Source organism: Eumetopias jubatus, unplaced genomic scaffold (genome assembly GCF_037043125.1).
Source record: "Eumetopias jubatus isolate StellerSeaLion01/CBP00866 unplaced genomic scaffold, mEumJub1_p1.0 scaffold_6, whole genome shotgun sequence".
Lineage (NCBI taxonomy): Eukaryota > Metazoa > Chordata > Mammalia > Carnivora > Otariidae > Eumetopias > Eumetopias jubatus.
Window position 1 is genome coordinate 52,328,148 of NW_028274812.1, and position 15,768 is coordinate 52,343,915.

Here is a 15,768-nt window from a genome sequence, read left to right on the forward strand (position 1 = left end):
TTCTTTGTCATCTGTATAACCACAAAGAGACTAGGAACCTTTTAATAAATTAGCTAATAATAGCGTCAAATCTGACAAACTTAGTCATCCTCAGCAGAAGTACCTGGCTGGGTAAAAATAAGTTCATTGCTATTTGCGGCAAACAGGGATTATATTTTGAGGTGGTTTTGAGATGGCCAATATAAACAAACACAAAGCTATATATTAAAATGTTCTTAGTATACACATAAATTATTTGGTTTTAAACTTAGTGATTCTGAAATTTTACCATATTTGAAATGAATATATATTGTGTTCATGTATAAAACATCTCACTAAAGAGTTGATGTCACCTTAATCATTTATAAACCCGAATAAAAATAAACTGCATTTAATGAATATTCAAAAACTTATAATAAAACTTAATGTTTGTACTATTACGATTTTATTAAAGTGGAGTCATTTGTGACTTCTTCCTTTTTTTAAACAACTATATATACTTTTACTGGATCCATTAAAACCAAATTATTTTCTTTCTAACACTTACCTTACTTTAGAAGAATTTCATCTAAATACTAAAGTGTCAAAGAATTAGAGAATTTCAGGCCTAGAAGAATCTTTAGAGTATACCCAGTGTAGGGGATCCCAAACTTTACTTTGCATCAGAGGTCCCCGTGGTCCTCACTGAAGTGCAGATGGTCAGGCCCCTCCCCACCCATCTGACTCAGCAGGCCTGGGGTGGGGCCTGGAAGTAACCCCCATCCCACCCCAAGTGGATTCTCATGTAAGGGTCTATAAACCACTGGGAGGAACAACACTGTGCACCCACCCTCTTCCCTAAACCAGGAATCCTACCACATCCACCATCCTATTGTATCCATTTCTGCCTCAAACTACTCCCTCCAAAAAAAACAAAAAAACTACTCCCTCCTCAACCCCTAAGGGTAACTATCTCCTGAGGCCGCCCATTAACACATCAAATGGAAGCGTCTCATAGAAACTGGTACATTCAAAACATAAGACTACCCGACATGAGCTTACACAAATACACCAATGCAAAGACATAGTGAAGAATTAAATGCATGAACTGACCTGTTTCTTCTGGTATTTGTTTATGAGTTTCAAAAACAAGGCGTAACATCTGGAATAGTTGGCCAAGGCTACACAGCAGTCATGGTAAGAAGTAAGTTTGCTGCAGAAATGCCAAATGGGAAAATAAAAATACACTTTTCTTTTTTCTCAGCAAGTTCAAACACACATGGGGTTACTCTAAATACAGATGTTCAAAGCATTGCCCAGTGCCTGAAAAGGAGTCTACAAATACTCCACACACCAGTCCAGAGAAACCAAAAGGAGGTTTGCTATCTGCTCTGGACTCTGGGGGCGGGGGGGGGGGGGGGGGGGGTGCAGGGAGGAGATCCTTTGAAAAAGAGAAACCTGAAGCCTCTAATACATGTATATGGTGTGAATTTACACTATCCATGTGGTTCAGAAAACACAAGCTAAGAAATTTACACAAATTCTGTTTCGATACCAACCACTGAATCCCCTGAGACCCCATGAGAAACAAATGTTAAACTGCTTGAATATTCTAGGATGGTAGTGATATACTAATATCAGGCAAAATAGACCTGAAAGCTAAAAGCCTTGAAAACAGCTTCAAAATTTTGAAGGCATGCAAACAAGCAACCAACCAAGACCCACAAAGCAGTATTGACCAACCTATATCAAATTGGGAGATGTTCATAAATCTCTCATTAAGTGATAGATTAATAGGTAAAACATCATCAATATTGTAAAAAAAAAACATGACCATGTACCAGGCCATTAACAAGTCTCAGTAAATGTTTAGAGAACTGGTGTCTTCCAGCTCACATTCTCTGGTCAAAGAACAATTAAGTTAGGAAATCAATGTAAGAATACATATCTTAGAAAACATACTTTGAAAACTTAAAAACATAACTTATGGGTCAAAGAAACATAAAAGTTTAAAAATAAGACACGGACCTGAATAACTAAAAATACCACAAATCAAAATTTGTGGGATACAGCTGAAGCATTATTTAAAGGAAAATTTATAGTCTTCAGAAGGATTTTTAAAAAGGAATTGAATTTCTAACTAAAACAGAAGAAAAATATGATATATCCAAAGATAGTAGAAGAAAAGGGTTAATACCTATAAGAATAAAGAATATAAAAGAAAACAAACATACAGTGGAGTGGATCAGTAAATCTGCTCATTCTTTGCAAAAACTAATGAAGTTGGCAAACCTTTGGCAAAACTGATTGAGAAAAAAGGAGAAACATCATAAGCAATAAAAATAAGGAGTGAAAATCAGTGTCAACAATGCAGAGGCAGTGTGACATAGTGGTTAAATGTATGGATTCCAAAGCCAGACCCCCTGGTTTGAATTCCAACTATATGACACTGAGAAACATACTGAGTTTCTCCATGACTCAGTTTCCTTATATATAAAATGAAGACAATAATGGTAGTACCCACCTTTAAAGTTGTTATAAGGAATAAATTAATTCATATTTGGAAAGTGCTCAGAACATTGCCAGGCACACAGTAGTCGCTACCTAAGTATTTGTTAAATAATATTACTGGTAAATATTATTAGTAAAAGAATAAAAGGGGACATGATTCGAAATGCAACAGAGATTAAAAGGATAATAAAAGAATATTAGGAGTGACTTTATATTGTTTGAAAACTTAGATAAAATGGGCAGATTCCTATAAAAATATAACTTTCTGAAACTAACCCAGGTACAAATAGGAAGAATAACTGGATATATGACCATTAAAGAAAGTGAAGCAGTAGTCAGTGATATTCACACATGAATGTGTGCAGACACACCCACTAGGATAAAATAGCTTTTCAAGGAAGTTCTCTGAAGTTTTCAAGAAACAGATAAGTTTAATTTTCACAAATTCTTCTAGAAAAGAGAAAAAATGGGAATATTTCCCAACTCATTTTATGAGGGTGGTCTAAACTTGACACTAAAACCAGACAAGGACAATGTGAGAAAGGAAAGGTACAGGTTAACCTAACTCACAGATGAACAATCCTACACGAATTATTCGTTAATTAAACCTAGCAATACATAGCGGCTTAACATGAGAGAATCTATTAATCTGTGATCTACTATATTAATGAATTAAAAAAAGAAAATCCACATAATCAAAATAGATTCAGGGCAAGCATTCAAGAAAATTTAACATCTGTTAGTGTGAGAAAATTCTTCCTTAACCTTCTGAAGGGCATATACAAAAACCTACAAAAAAAATATTCTTTTTTTAATTTTATTTTATTATGTTATGTTAATCACCATACATTACATCATTAGTTTTTGATGTAGTGTTCCATGATTCATTGTTTGCGTATAACACCCAGTGCTCCATGCAGCACGTGCCCTCTTTAATAAATATTCTTTTTAATTGTAAAACCACAAAAATATTTTCTTTAAAGTCAAGAGAAAGGCAGCAGGTCCAACACTCTTACAACTTTGTATGGGACATCCTGAGCGATGTGGTAAGGAAGCGGTGGGGACAGCAGGGAAGAGTTGTGATAATTGGGGGAAAAAAGCCAAATTATTCCCATTTGCAGACAAATTGCATAGAAAATCCAAGAGAATCTATAGACTAACTCTTAGACCTAAATTTCATCAAGGTTCCTGGATAAAGATTAATAAGCAAACATCAATACTATTTATATAAACCAGCAACAACCAATTAGGAAATATTTTATGCACATATTTTATAGTCAGCATGTGCTACAATATTAGTTTCAGGTGTATGACATAGCGATTTGACAATTCTACACATTATAACATGTTCACCAGCGTCTACCACCATACAAAGTTATTACGATATGATTGATTGTATTCCCTATGCTGTACTTTTCTCCCCTGTGACTTATTATTTTATAAGTAGAAGTTTGTACCTCTTAATCCCCTTAAAAAATATGTTTAGAGATTGCATTCATAGTTGCAGCAAAAGCCATGAAGGAATAAATCTAACAAAAGATATGCAAAATCTTTTTGGAGAAAATTATAAAATTTTATGGGAAGATATAAAAGAAAATGTCATAAATGTTTATTGATGGAAGACTCAGTATCATAAAGATGTCAATTCTCCCCACTTGCATCCCAATTGCTCTACAGACTCAGTGTTATTCCATGAAAAACCCTAATGTTCCTACCACAAACCTTAGCTGATTCTCCAATTCTTGAGAAAGGGAAGAATTTGAATCTTAAAGGAGAAAAGGGGTGAGAGATTCATCTTATCTTATAGTAAGACTTCAATCTCTAACAGTAAAAACAGTGTGGTGCTGATCTGAGGATGGACCAGAATGCCCAGAAACAGACCTACAAGTATATAGAATCTTGTCTTTGACTAACTTGGCACTTAGAATCAGTGGGGAAAAAAAAAAAAGACATATTCAATAAAAGGTGCTGGGACAACTGACTATTCACATGGGAAAAAAATTAAATTGGATCCCTACATGCTACCAGATACAAAAACAAAATGTATGATTTTTATAATGCTTCAAAATGGGAGTGCTAAGTACCCAGAATTAAGTACCCAGAACGGAAAGGGCAGTGCTGAAAAATCAAATCTGGACTCACATCCTCATCCTGGGGTCAATTACCAATTCAGGTCTTCAGAAAAATGTTCTATTTTGTTAAACAACTACAGTGAAGTTTAAGAAAGGCCTAGGATAATAATGTAAAAACACTGGCAAAGAGCAGTGAGAGAAGAAATATAAACGCATAATTTAAAGACAGTTCTGAAACTTAACATCTTGCTTTGAAGAGACCTGGATTCAGATAGTCATCCCTTCTGGGGTGAAGTGTAAACATGACAAGTGAATATGTGAGCCAAAGTTCAGTCACACAACTGAAATAAAATAACCTTCTACTACAAATCAGTTCAGATCAGACTTTCTAAGCAACGCTCCCCTTTTTGAGTTATAACCATTAAGTACTATTTCCAAACGTACCAGAAAATTTATCATGTTTGGTGATACAGTTCTTTATCTCCAATAAGCTAAGAGGAATTTTTGTTTATTCTGTAAAAACCGTATGATAACTCACAACTCACCAAAGAACTAAGGTGACTTACAATGGATGAGTTTAGAATCACGTTAGGAATACACAGGAAACGGGGTCATTAGTTTTACATCATTTATTTTGAACTTGGGCCACTAGATTTACTTTTGCTGCTAGGGGAAGTAAGAAGCAAAAATAAGATTCCTTGCCAGCCACACACACAAATATTAAAGATAACCCAAAATTGAAGCCTTAGCATTTGTGTAAGTTTACTTTGTTTTCCTCGTCCACCTACCTGAATATTCTGGCAATATTGGTGCACACATCCTTGTCAGCCTCGTACTGTCCCATTGCTGTGCAGAGCGGGGGGAGGGCACTGATGCTCAGCAACTTACTTCTTGCTAGTGGTGAATCAACCAAGTTTCTCAGTGTAGCAGTCACCTAGGATAAAAGAGGGTTTGTGCCATTTTTTTTTAATTGAAAAGTACCGCAACACCAATCGGTACCGCACAATTGGTCCTACAATCTTCATTCAATCAGTAGCAAAACCAAGCCCCTGTTAGGTGTCTCCTACTAGACAACATGGGCTTAAGGACAAATAGCATGAAATGGAAAAAAAAGAGATGAATACAGAGAAAGCTTACTTTGGTTCAAAGGTTAAGAATGAGAAATTCATGTTAATAAGCAATTAGTATACCAAAACCCTAGGGTTAAATAAATCATCCTCTGGGTTTGTTAGCTGTCCCTCATAAGACTTTCACTTCACCCTGTGACATGTCACATCAGTTCCACAGATTAGAAACCTCCCCTTCTGTAGTTTTAAGAGTAGCATCAAATAATGCTCTAGCCAAAGGATATTTAAGACCATTAGTTTCATTCTTTTTTGAGAGACAAGAATTGATTTCTTGAAAATGTCTTAATTAGGTTTTTTTTAAAGATTTTATTTATTTATTTGAGAGAGAGGGAGAGAACGAGCAGGGAGGAGGGGCAGTGGGAGAGGGAGAAGCAGAAGCAGACTCCCCACTGAGCAGGGAGCCTGATGTGGGGCTCGATCCTAGGACCCCGGGATCATGACCCAAGCCGAAGGCAGATGCTTAACTGGCTGAGCCACCCGGGTGCCCCCAAATTTGTCTTATTTTGTAAAAAATGTTCAGGAAAGCTCTCTTTGTCTAAAAGTGGAGAAGAAAAAGGGGCACTTGGGAGGCTCAGTTGGTTAAGCAGCTGCCTCTTGGTTTTGGCTCAGGTCATGACCTCAGAGTCATGAGATCGAGCCCCATGTGGGGCTCCACGCTCAGCTCAGCAGGAAGTCTGCTGGAGATTCTTTACCTCTGCCCATCCCCTTGTTCTCTCTCTCTTTCTCAAATAAGTAAACAAATTTGTAAAAAAAAAAGAAAAGTGGAGAAGAGAACAATTCCATAAATCTAATTTACTAAACATAAAGTTTAGTGCAGCTAATGCTGCAGTTCTCTAATACTTTCGATATGCAGTGTGATCTTTCCTCATGGAACAGGACAAGGCAGACTCTTGATGAAGAAGAGTCAGCTCAGGAGTTGGACACCTGGTCAAACCCCAGCCCCACCACTCACTAGCTTTGGTTAGCAAGTGAACCTCCCAGGGAACATTTTTCTCATCAGTAAAGTGGGGATGGTGATAGCTCCTTGGAGTTGTGAGGATTCAATGAGACGAGAATTGTGAAGAGCATTGCCACCTGTCATCTAACAGGAGCTCAAACATCATGGTTGCCATCTCCACATTTGTTGTGGGGCTCCACACCCAAAATGCAGAAGAGAGATCACTGGCCTTCGAGTCAAATGATGAAGATTCAAGTCCCAAATCTCTTTCTAGTTACGTGACTGAGGCACCCACTCATTGCTCGACTTCCCGACTTTCTCATCTGTGTAAAGCAGTTACCATCACTGCTCACCTCCTGGGGTGGTTGTGTGTATCAAATGGAAACATGTAACAATGTCTCTGTGTGCTGTAAAGCATTATGTAAATATAAAGCTTCATTATAGCCATAGTTAATAAACTTTAACAATTATTAAGATATGTATCTTTGATTAGTTTTCCTTTGTCACAACAGCAACAAAAATATAACTGATGATCTTTAAAGCAGAGAAAATAAAAATAATGCTTCGAGTAAATGTGTTCAAGTCTTCTGAAGTCAATTCAATTATACAGCAATTCAGTAAATTATTCCCTGAAAGCTTCAGCATCCAAAACATTGGAGGGAGAAACAAACTACTTGAGCATTCCCCTTCACTGTGGATCTACAGCATAGTCTCCTAAGCTAAGGAATGGTCTTCTGTGAAGGCTAATACATCATTTTAGGCTCTCTAGGCCATCACCACGATAAAATGGAAAATTCTCATCATCTGACCCTGGCTGTACCTGTTCTCCTTCTCTAGAGACAGCCCAGGCACTCAAGCGCTGCTGGATTACATCAATCCAAGGAATGCCTCACAAGCGTTCCCACTTGGAATCCAGAGCCCAGATGCCTGTGTGAATCCTGACCGGAAGTCAGGCAGCCAGAGGCTGTGGAATACCCGTTCTAACCATCACACACAGAAACCCATCCCCTTCCGCAGTCCCCAAGGCTTCACGGATTGGGTACCACAATCTATAGCCACCCTCTTGCTCCCCTCATCCAACCTCTGGCAAGGGACACTGTCAGCAAAAGTGATGGTGGTGTTCTTAGTAGCTTTTATTTTCTTGTTTCAGCCTCAGTTTTTTCCTCTCTCTTGACCATTTTTCTCATCTCATTAGAAAAAGTTAAAATAGGGGCGCCTGGGTGGCTCAGTCGGTTGAGCGTCTGCCTTCAGCCCAGGACATGATCCTAGGGTCCTGGGATCAAACCCCACACTGGGCTCCCTGCTCAGCAGGGAGTCTGCTTCTCCCTCTCCCTCTTCCCCTTCCCCTGCTTCTGTTCTCTCTCTCAAATAAATAAATAAAATCTTTAAAAAAAAAATAAAAACAAAGAAGAAAAAAAGGAGGAGAAGGAGATGAAGGGACAAGGGAGCAGAAAAGGAGGATTTCTCCTTTAAGAAGCTTCTGGCAAGAAAGCACAGGGGATTAGCAGAGGCCTGGTGGTAAACCCCAGCCTAAAGCCCTGAGGGCTGAGGATCAGGAGGAGGTCACCAGGCAAAGGCAGCAGTGCAGGCCCCCCATTTTGAGAGGCTGGCTGAGAGCCAGGAATCTCACTGCGGGGGTGGGGGTGGGGCTGACTGCCAAGCACAGACAAGGGGCTGTTTCTGGGAAAAAATGTGTAAAGATTGGGGCGGGGGGGCGGGGGGGGGGGCGGAGAAGGAGAGTCTAGTTAAATCTTGCGCTAACAGTAAAGGCGAATTTCTAGTCAACCCACTTAACTTTCAACCTTGCTCCCCCTTTTAACAGAGATATATTTGCGGAAATCACTAATGAGTTTTCCTGCCCTCCCCCCAGGAAAGCCCACCCACTGGGCCTGCCCCCAAAGCAGGAGTTCACCAAAGTCCAAGCTTTAAGCTTACAGAAGTGTACCCAGCTCTTAACTTTCCATTCTAATTTATATTGTTCCTAGCTCTGCCTAGTTATGTACTTTTCTGTTTTACTGTCTATAATCTTTTAAGTCATCTCAAATCATTTAGGACAGAAAAAGAAGTGCAAGTTAGATGATTACATCGATGCCTGTTGAGCTTCCAAAGGGCTCACTGGAGCAGTTCTCATGTGTCATCTCACCAAGAGCAAACAGAAAAATATGTTTCGATTATTTTTCTTCCCATCTCCTAACGCACAACTGCATGGGGCAGCGAGGCAAGCAGGGGGAAAAAGAGAAAGGAGAAGAATATGGAATTGATCATCTACAAAGATGACTGATAAGAATTTAGGTATCCCTGCTTCTTAGCCGGTGTTAGATGATGTCTGAGGTGTCACATCACCCTACATTTTCAGTATAAGCCAAGAAAGAAACATTCTGGTGTGATTCTGGTTACTAATCTGCTCCTGAAAATGGACTGAGCTACACTCTACAACTTTTTGGTGCTCATTTCTTTTCTGAGGCAATTCCTCTCTCTGTGTTCCCAAATTCCTTGATCATAAGAGGTATTGGCCCCCACCCTCAACCAGAATCTCCAAGCAAAATTGCTGATGAGTTTGGCAAAACTGTCTTCTCTAGCGTTGAAAGTTCTCACTGTGTCGTCAACACTTGGAGATGCGTTTTAAAGGGAAAAATTATATTGAGAAGTGATTAGATAATTCATAAAGGCTTTTATAATTTATAAACAACATTTTAGTATAGGAAAATTAGAATTCAAAATATCTTTTTTTTCAAATTGATTATAGGCACGTAGTTATCAATTTCCAATTATGTTTTCAACTATTAATTGAAAAACCTTAGCAAATGCAAGAAATCGTTGTCTTAAAATATGAGGCCCTCCTGATTGATATCACAGGATTTAAGAATGACAATACAGGCCCAGCAGCTGGGGCCCCATTCCTGCAGGCTTTACTGCAATGGGGTGTGTGAGCAGTGGGGTGGGCGCAAGGTGGGGAGGGCTGGTTAGTTGACTTGAGCCTCCGCACACTGCTCATTTCCAGAGTGGTTGGCCCTCTCTCTTCCCTTTGCACTATTCCTCCATCAGAATCCTCAGTCCCCAGGGAACCCATGAGCTTCTGCCCTAGAAGGCATTCTGCTACAGAGCACAAGGGCTTGGAGCTCACAGCCCACCACAGAACTCCTGTTTCAGTACGTCAGAAGTTAAGCAGTCTTTTTTGGCGAGCCTGGGAACTTCACCATCAATCATGATATTGTTCCTTGAAGAAATATTTTCCCAATTTCAAAACACCAGCTTTCAAAGAAACCTCTGGAACACAACACAATTAAAAACCACATCATCAATAGTCTGAAAGTTATTATGTTTCCTCTACCAAAATCAGCATAAGAATTCAGTTTTACTTATTTTTATACATTGAATGTGATTATGGAAAGAATTTGAGCAGCTTCATGGTTTATAAATCTACCCTGTAAACTTGATCTCATTTGCTCCCTAAACCAGCCCCATGAGGCAGACAGGAAGGGTATTACAAGCCCCACTTTTCAGATGAGGAAACCGAGTCTCAGAAAGTCCACCAGCCACCAGGTAGGTGGGCATCCTAAGCTCCAGCTCCTTGTCTGTTGTCTCTCCCACTCCACTTGGCACTTCTCTAAAAGCATTCATTTTATTTCTCTATCATCTGGAATATCCATAACCAAAATCCCTCGAGCTTTATCTCAACTTAACTGCCAACTGCAAAATGGTTCACTTCCCGCTGATGATGTGAAAGAATAAACACAGCCGCCAGAGACCGCAAACAGTGTCAAATGATTTAAGAACCAAAGCCACACCATTTTCCAACCTCAGCAAAATCATCTCCCTCTATTAATAAAAGCACATTCATTTTCTGGATCTGTGCCCGGTTGCGACCACATATATGCCCAAACCAGAGCCTCTGTGGTAACTGGAGGAGTTTCAGATTGTCTCATAGATGGTTCATGCAGTTCTGGCTGAGACAAGAGACATCAATGACAAGATGTCACTGTACCCATGAAACCACCAGGGCCCCCACATTCCTAAGCATTTTATTGGAGTTAAGAGCTATGCATTTGAAAGTAATATTAATTCATAATCCTTGATACTGCTTGGTGCCTGGCTATGGAGCCCATTTGGCACATTCCTACCATGGGTGTCCTCCTTCAGCAGGAAATGATTCTGTCCTTCTCGAACACCCAGTGCCCTGTTCTGAGACTCTATTTAACGCTTGCCTATGTTCATTACTCTCCGGTTACTGCTTCTATGTCAGTTACCTTGGTAAAATGAGTAGGTAGCTGATTCTGCTAGTGGTGGTTATTCCATGTATCAGCATGCTTGAAATTCTGAATGTCATATAAACTACATAGTATGTCAATGCAGTAAAAGGAGGAAAACGAGTCTGAGAAAGATAATGTAATACCAAGAACTACCAAGTAATAACAACAATTTTCCCCGATTTCATGTTATATTTCTTTATTGCCACAACTAATATGTCTACAACGAAGAGACGAGGCTGAGGAGATATGACAGCAATTAAGAAGCAAACATCTCTCCCTGGAAACAATAGGCATAGGAATATTTACTTCCCACGCTCTATGTACCTTATGAAGAGATATTCTTCAGCATGACACTCCTGGCCGCACTCCATCCCTCACTTCCCGACTGGGGAGAACAAGGTGCTCTCCCCTGCTCCTCCTGGGGCAGATGCAGCTTGTGATGAGGTAGGCAGGTCTAATTCAGAGGTTCAGGCAGGTTCAGCCTGCCTACCTCAGCTATAAATTACAGCTTTCAACCATGGTGATAATCTTCTCCCCCTCCCCATCTGCCTTAGTTTCTCTCTTATTTCCAGGTTCAAAACCCAAGGCATTACATTACAAGTCTGGGGTCTCTGAGTCTCCCCAAATCTTTAGATATGCCTTCCCTGGAAAGTCTGAGTTGAACATAAGTTACCTATTCAGAGGTCTTTCCCTAGAAAAGGAGGAGTGGAGAAGAAGGGCCAGAGTTCTGACTGCCCACTCTCTCATGCCAATTGGGTGAGTGAGTTATTAGCTATAATACTGCTATTCCTTATAGAAAAGAAGCCTCCTAAGTAATAAATAGCGGTCCCCTTCCCACGTACAAATACATCATTACAAAATTAGCAAGCCTAATAACCAATACCAAAGATTGTGACAAAAAAAGTTGCATCCCATCTCAAAAACAATATACTATAAGAAAATGAGCCAGAAATAGTACTCTAGTTGCTGATTTTAATAATGTACTGTAGTTATGTAAGATGTCACCATTGGGAGAAGCTGGATGATGGTGACACGGGACCTCTCTGTACTATTTTTGCAACATCTTGTGAGCCTATATTTAATTCAGAATAAAGGTTAAAAAAAAAGACACAAAAAAGCACACACTGTTATGTACCATTTATATTAAATTCTAGAACAGGCAGGGCTTATCTGTGGTGAAAGGGATCAGAAAAAAATGGTTCCCTTTGTGGGGTAGGAGAGTGGGAATTAACTGGAAAGAGGTGGAAGGAAATTTCTAAGGTGATAGAAATCTTCTGCGTCTTGATAGGGGTGTGGATTACATGGCTGTATGCTTTTGTCAAAACTCATCAAACATGTAAGATCTGAGCATTTCACTGTATTAAAAATTATACGCAATTAAAACAATAAGAAAATAAATGACCTCATTTGCTCATTTCCTATTCAAACAAAACCTTCAAAAAAGATGCTTTAAAAAGATTTTTTTTTGTTTATTTTTTTAAGATTTTATTTTTTATTTGAGAGAGAGAGAGAGTGAGTACAAGCAGGGGGAGGGGTAGAGGGAGAAGCAGGCTCCCTGCTTAGCAGGGCTTGATCCTGGGACTCTGGGATGATGACCTGAGCTGAAGGCAGATGCTTAACCAACTGAGCCACCCAGTGCCCCTATTTTTTTCTGTTTAATCATCAGATCTCCAATAAAATTGTAAGAATTTAAGAAATATTAAAAAAAAGAATTCAAGAAATATGACCATGGGAATATTTGCTCTCATGGGTATGCAGTTTATCTCCCCCAATAACCAGAGCAAGTTTCCATCAGGTGGAAGTTATTGCCTTGGTTCCGATTTTATGGTCTGAGAGGTAGGCTTCTCATAGGCAAGTGTAAGCCAGAGAAAGGGAGTTAACATACTTTCCTACTTAAGTATGCATACTCATAATAATTAACTACCTAAATAAGCGTTAATCTCCACATTTTAAAACCATAAAATACAACTAAAGCAAGATTTAAAGGACCCCAACCACCTTGATACAGTTGTTAATTACTAACATAATGTAAATCACTGCTTCATTGAATCTCCAGACTTCAGTCAAAGGCATCTCTTAAATTCCCCAGATCCTTGAAGCAGGGAAGAGTCAGCTCTGAGACTTCGGCTCCATTAAGTACCCAGAGTCCCATGCTGCTGATATAACACCCCCTTCCAACTTTAGTTTCTATTCAGCATGGTTCTCCATATAGCCTCTCAAAGACAGAAAAATGAAAAAGATCCAACATTTGAAATCCACCTCTAACTCTGTCATTTTAATTTCTTGTGATTAATTTTTTTTTTCTCATCAGAAGAAATGGCTCTTTGAAGCTCCAGGTTTTGGTAATTCTGATCTTACTTTGTTTAACAAATTTCTGCTGAGTGCCAACTATGTACCAGCTATGTATCATGTCCTATTCTATAGTGCTTTCACAGATCAGCTCACTTAATTTTCCCAACTACCCGTTAAGATGGTCCTTTATTGGGTGCCTGGGTGGCTCAGTTGGTTAAGCATCTGCCTCTGGCTCAGGTCATGATCCCAGGGCCCTGGGATCGAGTCTGCATCGGGCTCCCTGCTCTGCAGGGAACCTGCTTCTCCCTCTGCCCCTGCTCCAGGCTTGTGCTCTCTCTCTCTCTGTCAAATAAAAAAATAAAATCTTTAAAAAAAATATGGTCCTTTATTTTTTTAAGAAATTTTATTTATTTATTTATTTATTTATTTATTTATTTATTTATTTGAGAGAGAAAGAGTATGTGTGCATGAGCCTGGGGAGGAGCACAGGGAGAGGGAGAGAATCTCAAGCAGACTCCAAACTGAGTGCAGAACCCAGCCCGGGGTTTGATCTCATGACCTTGAGGTCACGACCCAAGCCAAAACCAACCAATGCTCAAATTGCTCAAATGACTGAGCCACCCAGGCACCCCTAAGCTGGTTGTTTAAAGATGAGGAAAGGAAGGTTCAGAGACTGAGAAGCACGCTCAGGTCAGAGCTAAAAGGCCAGCTCAGGCCTTTGGCCTCTTCACTAGAGAGCCCTGTCCCAGCACCAGGTACAAAGCCAAATGGACCATCAGGCTCTTGAAGATGTGGTAGAGGAGAAGCCGGACACAGAATACAGCAGTGAACTCAAATCGGTCAAAGCAAGGAGTTTACTCTAGGGTTTAGAAATGACTTTAAAAAATCAACTATATCAAAACACCTTTTAATTTAAAAATACAGAGATAAAAAACTCATCCAAGCGTCAAAGAGAGCATGGACCACTAGCAGCATGACTGCATCCCGCCTGCCTACTCAAACTTCTCCATACAAAGGAGGGAAGTCCTCTTCGCACGGGTGCTGTTGGCCAAGGCTGACCAACCCAATTCATGCTTTTAAGATCTCTACCCTCCTGTACATTGTCCTTTCTTAGTTTTCTGACTACTTTTTTTTCCCATTGCACAAATTTGGCCGTTTTAAAGAATCTGTTCTAGCCCTCCTCTATAATCTTTCTATACTCTCCCCTTGAGTAACTTCATTGTCTTTCTTGACTTCAACTATCACCTCCATGCAGATGACCCTAAATCCGTTTGCTTAGCTTTACTTTCTCTGCTAAGCGCTAGTTCGTACCTCCAGTTGCTCACCAGACAGCCCCACTGGGCTATTCTGCTGGCAACTTAAAGTTTTCAATGAAGACTAGTTACATAATTTCCTTCTCTCACCAAATCGGTTCCTTGTATAACTCTCTAATTTCTCATGGTAATAGTAGCATTTTCTGAACCATCCAGGCTCATAATGCCTGAGTCATCTCTCTTTGTTTATTTCACTTTCCTTTTCCCCAAACTCAAGCCAAGGTGAAGGAACAGAGCAGGGAGTGACAAGGGCCAGGGGGACTGACATTACCAAGAAATTTCCTCTTAGGACCAGAAAGATAACAGGGGAGATGTACTGAGCAAAGGAGGGGGAAAGATTAGGATTTGAAGGACCCTCTGGGGTGACACTTGCAGACCTCAAGAAGTGAGACGAGCATGAGCAGCGGTGATGGAAGCAAACCATGGTATCCGGGTGCTGCAAGACAATCTTAACTTCAAAAACATACCTGAAGCAGGGAAAGAATATACTTCTCTATGGATTTAACTCAAAATCAAATGAGTCAGGCTGTAAAGAAGAAAGGTTGGAAATACAAAGGAATAAAAATTAGGAATGTTAGTTCAAGACAATCTGGGTTTTGGGCGCCTGGGTGGCTCAGATGGTTAAGTGTCTGCCTTCAGCTCAGGTCATGATCCCAGGGTCCTGGGATCGAGTCCCGCATCGGGCTCCCTGCACCTTGGGAGCCTGCTTCTCCCTCTGCCTCTCTCTCTCTCTCTCTCTCTGTCTCTCATTAATAAATAAATAAAATCTTAGAAAAAAAAGACAATCTGGGTTTTAACAGTTACATTATATACCTACCTATAAATTACCTAACTACAAATGTGATACCTTGAGATTTTCTTCAATGACAGTAAAGCAGCTTTCTGCCTGGTGTTCTTGAAACACAAGAGGACCGACAAAACACCAGGGGAATCAGGGCTTGGTTGTGATGATGACTTCCATTCCCCAGGAAGGGGGCATGAAGGAGAACAGCAGACTTTCTGATGGAGGGGCCTCCAGCAGTTTTCCTGTGTTATGCCTTCCCAAATGTTAGCCTTAGGAGTCAGAAATGAACCCTAACACCTCCTGATAATCCATTCCAGATTGACACTGACAAATCCCTACTTCTGTCTGTCACCTCCTTGGGTGATGCAATCCACTACTGACATGGAGGGGCCCTTGCCTTTTACCTGACCTTTCTCTTTTTCCAGGTTTTGGGGAACTCTCCTGAAATTCTAGTATTCTGGAATTCAGTAAACGTGCACCATTTAACTTTTCTTACTCTTGCAATTTTACAAAGTCGTATCTCC

The 15,768-nt window shown here is 40.0% G+C and overlaps 1 protein-coding gene across 1 annotated transcript in view; it reads right to left on the minus strand.

Moving 5' to 3' along the window:
- The window catches only part of ARMC2 (armadillo repeat containing 2), a 104,602-nt gene that overhangs the window by 28,839 nt on the left and 59,995 nt on the right, over positions 1 to 15,768 (minus strand). Inside the window, exons 11-12 of the mRNA XM_028104190.2 lie at positions 5,330 to 5,475; positions 1,072 to 1,171 (exon numbers count right to left, since the gene is read on the minus strand). Coding sequence (XP_027959991.2) covers positions 1,072 to 1,171; positions 5,330 to 5,475 — 246 coding nt within the window. The remainder of the gene's footprint in view (positions 1 to 1,071; positions 1,172 to 5,329; positions 5,476 to 15,768) is intronic.